The sequence below is a fragment of the Schistosoma mansoni genome, chromosome 1 (genome assembly GCF_000237925.1).
Source record: "Schistosoma mansoni strain Puerto Rico chromosome 1, complete genome".
NCBI lineage: Eukaryota > Metazoa > Platyhelminthes > Trematoda > Strigeidida > Schistosomatidae > Schistosoma > Schistosoma mansoni.
Genome location: NC_031495.1, coordinates 62246039 through 62253941, shown reverse-complemented (window position 1 = coordinate 62253941; position 7903 = coordinate 62246039). Strand labels below are relative to the sequence as shown.

General features: G+C 34.6%; 1 protein-coding gene across 1 annotated transcript in view; it reads right to left on the bottom strand.

Annotated features, from left to right (window-relative positions):
- Nucleotides 1-331: 331 nt before the first annotated feature.
- Smp_152050 (putative tetraspanin 18) overlaps nucleotides 332-7903 on the bottom strand; it is a gene marked incomplete at its 3' end in the record, with an annotated part of 23024 nt that continues 15452 nt past the window's right edge. The window contains exon 6 of the mRNA XM_018795133.1: nucleotides 332-442. Within this exon, the coding sequence (XP_018649476.1) occupies nucleotides 332-442 (111 nt within the window). The remainder of the gene's footprint in view (nucleotides 443-7903) is intronic.

Genomic DNA, 7903 nt, shown 5'->3' with positions numbered 1-7903 from the left:
ACTGTACGTTTTGGGAAGAAAAAAGTTTGAGTAAAAGGCAATATCAAAATAAAATGATGAATAATTCATTTGAAACTCAATCTTGTGTTGGCTATTTTAATGATTAAAGAAATAAGAGCTGTTGTATGAATTTCTTGTGAATACGGAATCACGGTTGTTGAAATGAATATTGAAAACTTTAGATATATGTTAAAGACATTTACGTAAATCATACAGCAAATTAAATAGAGTTTGTTAAATGATTTGAAAGGTCTCCTTTACTCCCACTTAATCACCGTAATCACTTTGTGAATCAATATAGAGCTCTTGATTGGTCTTAGCTGTTCATTCATTAACCAGGTTGGATGATGTTCAGAAGTTCAATGAAGGACTTGTCTAATTGTCCACTCAATGTAAGTGGTTCAACAAGAGCATTTAAATTGGTGAATGGACATGAGTGGGACTAATTCAAAAATTTTAATTTTACTTTCGATGCAAATGATAAGTTGATCAGAGAACAGGACATGCAGCTTAGTTTCAGTAAATTGTTGTCTTAGTAATTTTCTTACCCGTTGATTTATCATTTCACTAATATTTTCCTTCAAGATCTATATTTCAAGGACATGGATTTTTTTTAGTATGTGTTGTTAACTCCAACTAGGTTCTAGACTGGATCATACTTTTACTGATTTATTTTAATGAATTAATTTGTTGATAGCGATAAAACCTTTTTAATGGTATCAGTGTAGAAACTAAGGTTTATATTATGTGTTGGACTCTTTTTTGTACCTTTTTAAAACGGGTGTATTAATTGCAATCGATTTTATAGACCTACTTCTTGTTAATGAGACGACTAGAAATGAGATACTATCATTAGGTTCTTCATCCAACGTGAAGTTGATCGATGGATGAAGGGTTTTTAATCGTTTAAAAATACTAATCTTCCCCATTTAATTTGTACGTAATAGGAATGGGACCAAAGGTCCTACATTCGACCCCCACGAACGGAGTCGTAGAAGAGCTCTACGGAGGACTCCCACACTATAATGAAATGGCTGTCCAGCACTTCCAGCATTTTAGTGATGGTCCAACTTAGATGGGCTAATAATTTAATAAAACTCAACAATCTTATACTGATGATTGTTATTGAATTTATAGACGAAATACTACCTACTTTTTCCAGAAAAAATGCTACAAGCAGTGATCTTACTGGTAATCCAATTGTGATTTTATCCAGTGGTATGTAAAAGTAGTTATCGAATTAAAATTTGATTTGTAATAACTTCTCTATAATAACACCTAGATGATTTATTCTAGCTTTGCTACGAACGAATTATTCGAATCTTTCCATTTATTCTATCACTCAAACATCTGCCTCTGCCAATGTAACTCACGTGTAGCCTTGAAGCTTTTTATACTTGTGCGCGTGCCTAAATATTTTCATCCCTTTCATGCTTGCAAATGTCGAGTCATGTTCGACTGAACTGAGTAAACACGCTAAAATTTTCCGAACGTTATATTTTATCGTCTGTCTAAATTAATGGTTGTCTGAAATAAACGTACTCGAAAACACTCGTATTTGACAAATTCTATTTTTATTAAAAATGGAATATATATATCAAGAGGGGTTTTGTGGAGATTTTTTTAGTAATTTTTTAATGGTCAAATTCATCAGTCAATTGAAGTTAGACCACTATGGAAAACCTGAAAGCACTGGACGGCCGTTTCGTCCTGTTGTGGGGCTCCTCAGCAGCGAGCATCCACTCGTGAATTCAACTATTAAAACAATTACTAAAAAAACCTCCACAAAACCCCTTCTGATAATAAACATATGCTCACTAGTGACTGGCTTAAAGGGGTATTTCCTGGAGTTCTAGTGAGAAGCAGTGACCAGTAGAGTTCAACCAGGTCTGTTGTTAGATAGTAACTCACTGAAGACAATGGTGGATGGTTACTCAATTTCGTGGATTGGTTGAAGTTGGATATTAACATCGTTGGATGCCAGCCGGTTCGGCAGTCTGGAGGTTAAGTGCACGCGCGCGAGACTGATAGGTCCTGGATTCGAATCTCGTGAGGCGGGATCGTGGATGCGCACTGCTAAGGAGTCCCACAATAGGACGAAAAGGCCGTCCAGTGCCTCAAGGTTTTCTATGGTGGTTTAGCTTCAATTGCCTCATGATTTCAACTATTATTCTGAACGACATTATCAGCCCGAAGTTTGTGCTGATGATGTCGTTCAGAAGGACGATGAAAGCTCCACAACCAAACCATCCAGCTCAAAAAACAAAATTCCATCAAAACCATCCACCTAAGCTACAAATCTTCTCCAGCATTTATATAGTGTTCAATATTTCATTGTAGGATGATTATATAACTAACATTAGTTACTTGATCATTGTACAAAATAGCTAATTTTTATAAATGAATAGTAATTTATAATTTAAAAAATATAAAAGAATTCAACAAAATCTATTCGGTTATAAGTGAACATTTACAAAAAAAAAATTATTGATTTATTTGAAGGTTAATATTTTATCATGCCTTTAGACATTTTTTTTTCATAATTATTAACCATTATTTATAATTAACCACAAGGATACTCATGTATTTTGATGAAGGTAAAATAAGTTCGGAATTTGTTACTTAGTTTCTAGAGTACTGAATAACTGACTATAGACTTTGGTCAGTTTTAAAAAAAATAAATAGTAACTGAATTGAAAAAAACAAAACAAAAACAAACATTTGTCGACATTTGTTAGGAATGAATACTCAAGGTTAAAATAATGATACCATTTATGACTATTATTATTGACTTTTATCTTTATCTCTTGTAAACTCAAGTAATATTGAAGCACAGAAATGATATAACAGCTGATTCAGCCATTTTTGAAGCTCCTATGTATTGAGTAGTCATCGTTGAAACGATTAGATTTATGATTAACAGGTTATATAACCAGTATAGAACTTAAAGATTAGTAAATCTTAGTTAACTGGTCGGTATTTTCACACTCAACTCGTTCTATCATTCATAATTACTAACTTACTTACACCTGTTACTCCCAATGGAGCATAGGCCGCCGACCAGTATTCTCCAACCCACTCTGTCCTGGGCCTTCCTTTCTAGTTTTATCCTATTGTTGTTCGTTCTTCTCGTTTCTGTCTCCATTTCTCGGCGTAATGTGTTCTTTAGTCTTCCTCTTTTCCTTTGGCCTTCAGGATTTCATGTGAGGGCTTGCCTTCTTATGCAGTTGGATGCCTTCCTCAATGTGTGTCCTATCCACTTCCACCACTTCTTCCTGATTTCTTCCTCCGCTGGATGGAATCTGGTTTGTTGTCTCCCACAATAGAATGTTATTGATAGTGTCTGGCCAACGGATCCGAAGTATCTTGCGTAGACAACTGTTAATGAACACCTTTATCTTCTGGATGATGGTTTTCGTAGTTCTCCATGTCGCCGCCCCATACAGTAGAACTGTCTTGACATTTGTATTGAAAATTCTGATCTAGGTATTGATTGACAATCGCTTTGAGTTCCAGATGTTCTTCAGTTGTAAGTATGCTGCTCTTACTTTGCTGATCCGTGTCTTTACACCTGTTTCAGATCCACTGTGTTCATCGATGATGCTGCCCAGATATGTATGGGTTTTCATATCCTCCAAAGCTTCTCTGTCAATTGTAATCCGATTGGTGCATGTTGTATTGTATCGGGGAATCTTACTTTACCATTTATGTATATTGATACCTACTGCTGCTGAGGCTACTACTATACTGGTCGTCTTCTCCTGCATTTGCTGTTGCGTGTGTGATAGAAGAGCTGGATCATCTGCGAAGTCTAAATCGTTCAGCTGCATCCTAGCTGTCCAGTGTATCCTGTGCTTCTCTCCAGCTCCAACTCCACCTGTAGCTCCTCCGAGGGCTACTGCCGGTCTCAAGCCCGGATAAATTAGGAAGTTTGGGCATGGGGTTAGCGACCCCATCTCGTAGAAAACCAACTCGCTAAAAAAACGCTAACCAGAAAAAAGTATTCAAACTATCATTCAGAATGGCCCTAATCTAATACTGTCAGTAAGCTATTATTGATATGAGTATTGTTAGGTAAGATCAAGAAAGATTTCAGTATATTTTGAAAGTGACTTTCAGCACAAAACGATTCATGCTAGTGAACCAACTGTAGAAAGTTTAAAGTATGAATTAATTAATTGCAGATCACTCAATGGAATCAAGCTCAACCATATATAATGGATTATTGTAACACAGTTATGATGGCATATTTAAATTATTGGATTCATTAGGTACTAACTTTAGAGTAACTGAATTTCCTCTATACTTGTAGAATATTCTCTATGGTAATCATTTTGAATAAAGTTTAGATGTTATCCTCAAACTGTAATATTGTTTTTCAGTATGTACGTGGTGTTTGTGCTAACCAATAATTGCTTTGAACATGCTTAATTAAAACTACAAGTAAGATGTGACTTCAAGTGTTTTTGTTGTGTTCAGTTTGATTTGCGTACTGAATACCAAACTACGTATTAGACAGTCCTAGGGACTTACAGTTAGTTCGTAAAATTCAGCTGTAATAGTTGTCTGTTCCATAGTATACTGCTAGGAAAATGGAAATGGCTAGGGTGATAGTTATCTAATTGTAAAAACGATTTAAGCTAGAAGATTACAACACCGGAATTAAGTTAACAATTAAGTAACGCGATCATATACACATTATTCTATACATCTAGTTATTTGCCTTTAGATACTGAATTTACATAAAATCTCATATTCTTCTCATTTAAAAAACACATTAAAGAAATTAGAGAAAATTAGATTGATAATTCAGCTAAAATCGGGAATTTTCAAGTGATATATAGGTGACATTACAAGGTAATCAATATAAAATCAGCTTTACCGACAACATCTCAATACAACCTATTGATTGCACTGGGATCTGATGAACCGCATATTATCTCTACAATACAGCAAGGCTACTATATACGGCTTCTTGATTAGAGCTTTTAAAGTATAAACTTCTCGATTCATTAACCACATGCCGTCAAACATTGGTATAGACTTATCGAATATGTACCTCTAAGTTCAGTAAGAATAGGCATTAAAAACGAAACAGGTGGTCAATCGCTCAATCATTCGAAAATAGCTAATGCAAATTATTGATACAGTAGATAGTTTGTTCAACTAGTAATTTTAATTTTTTCACAGTTGAAATCATGAGTCAATTGAAGCTAGACCACCATCGAAAACCTAATGTGGGACTCCTCAGCAGTGCGCATCCACGGTCCCGCCTCGCGAGATTTGAACCCAGGACCTACCAGTCTCGCGCCAGAGCACTTAACCGATAGACCACTGAGTTTTACATCAACAAAATTATACTCATACACAACTTGGCATTAAAATTGAAGAATATCCTAGAAAAAAACCTGCTGGTTTCTATTCAATAGATTTTGCTATAAAAGAGATTAACTATTCTGATTCATATTATGGTGACCATAGTGATAGAAGTCACTAGTACAAGTACATTAACTTATTGAAACCAAGCTTATGTTAATTTATTCTAGAAAAATATTGCTACCCCAATGAAACAATATATGTATATATATAAGAAGAGAACAACAATAATGAGTTCCATGATCTTGAACCACAACATTTATTTAAAATAACATTCGAAAAAATCAATTATTTGAACATGGAATATATATAGGTCAAAGTAATAACACGAAGAGAAACAAAAAAGTAATGTGCCTACGCTTATATGCAATTATAAAACAATCTAGCCTATCAAATAATTGAAAATATTCGATGGCTGTACAAACCAAAAATTACTACATTCTTACAATAACAGAAAAGCGAATATATATATCTATATCTATCCATACGCATTCACACACACACAAACATGTACAAAAATCATTTTTTGGCTTCATTATTTTTTTAAAACAAGATAGTGATCAAATTAAATGGTAACAAAATGAACATTCAATTTGACAACCGGTTGTTCCGTATATATTTCATCCTGATAAGACAAACAAATTAAAGACTGTTTACAGATATTTAGTAATATAACAACAACAATAATAATAACCATATATATATTCGTTCAAAAATGATGTCTTTGTTTGTTCGTTTTTTTTGTTTTTTTTGTTTATCTATAATACTTTTCAAGGTTTTACATACATCTATTAATATTAAAAGAGGGAGAAAATGAATTTTAATAGTAGAGTTCATTATCCCATTTCTTGATTCGGCAAATTAAAAAGATACTAAGCCCAATAGTAGCAATCTAAAATAAAGAAAAACAATTTTAATTATAGAATATAAATTAGTTGATTGAATAGTAACTATTGTATATCAATTATTTATTTGTAATTCTATATATAAGGGAAAAATAGCTTTGAAACATTAACTTAGTAATTTTCATAGTTGAAAGCATGAGTCAGTTGAAGCTAGACCATCAAAGTAAACCTGGAAGCAGTGGACGGCCGTTTCGTCCTATTGTGGAACTCATGATCTCAACTATATAAAATTACTAAAATCTCTACAAAACCCTTTTCTGATAATGATCATGTGCTCACCAGTGACTGGCTCCATGAGGTATTTCCTGGAGTTCTAGTGAGAAGCAGTATCCAGTGGAATTCAACCAGGTCTGTTGGGAGATATCAACTCACTGATGATATTGGTGAATGGTTGCTCAATTTCGTGGATTGGTTGAGGTTAGACATTAACACCGCTGGATGCCGGCTCAGTTTTCTATCGGTTAGGTGCTCGTGCGCGAGACTGATAGGTCCTGAGTTCGAATCTCGCGAGGCGAGGTCGTGGATGCGCACTGCCGAGGATTTCCACAAAATGACAAATCGACCGTCCAGTGCTTCCAGGTTTTCCATGGTTGTTTAGCTTCAATGGACTCATGAATTTAACTATAAAATTACTAAACTTTCTACACAAAACCCCCTTCTGATATATTTTATTCTTATAATTATTGAATATCAAGATGAGAAGACGATTAGATGGTACGCTCTCAATTACCATTTCATTATATTCATCGAAACATTCTAATAGTACTGTATCATCATCAAAGTCCAGTTCACGTTTACTAAATGCAAATTTCAATGAATCATATGCCATTTTAACGAATTCTTCATCAAGTCCCAGTATATGCTTGACTTTATCCACCACTAGTGTGTGTGAATGATTGGTTTTCGGTAATATTGTTTGACGTAAACTGGACAACCAGTCGTTTCTATCACGTATTGTCAATACAACCTGAAAAATTGAACAACATACAAGTGAAATGATTGCTTAGCAGTGTGATAAACTGGACATTTCTAAAATCGATATACATAACTACTGGGATAGATATAGTTGCCAAAAAATTTGACACAACTGTTAGTCTCTGTAACACTCGAACTTACGTCAACCTCAGTCATATTGTGAAATGTTATCCTCAGGTTACTCAGGTTATGATAGACCTCTTGTACAATTGAGGTATTCACATTGGTCGATGTTTAGCGATCGGTCAATTTACAATGGTCAGATTAATCTGAATGTAGGTTCAGACGCATGGATTCAACATCATTTAACACTTTCCGACATATGAAAGAGTACCTTTTTGATAGAGTTTCGTTCTCTGAGCTGGATGGTTTAGTCGTGGAGCTTTCATAGTCCTTCTGAACGACATCATCAGTATAAACCTCGGGTAGAGGTGAAGTGTTTGAAAGCTCCACGACCAAACCATCCAGCTCAGAGAACAAAACTTCATCAAAATCACCCACCTGAGCTACAAATCTTCTCCACCATCTCAGAAAGAGTACCTTCGATGATGTTCTAAAAGAAAACAATATTGAAGTTTATGATCTCCTACACAAGATGTGATTTATCCTGACTGTCGTTCAAAAATATTTTTAATTTACCAGAAGTT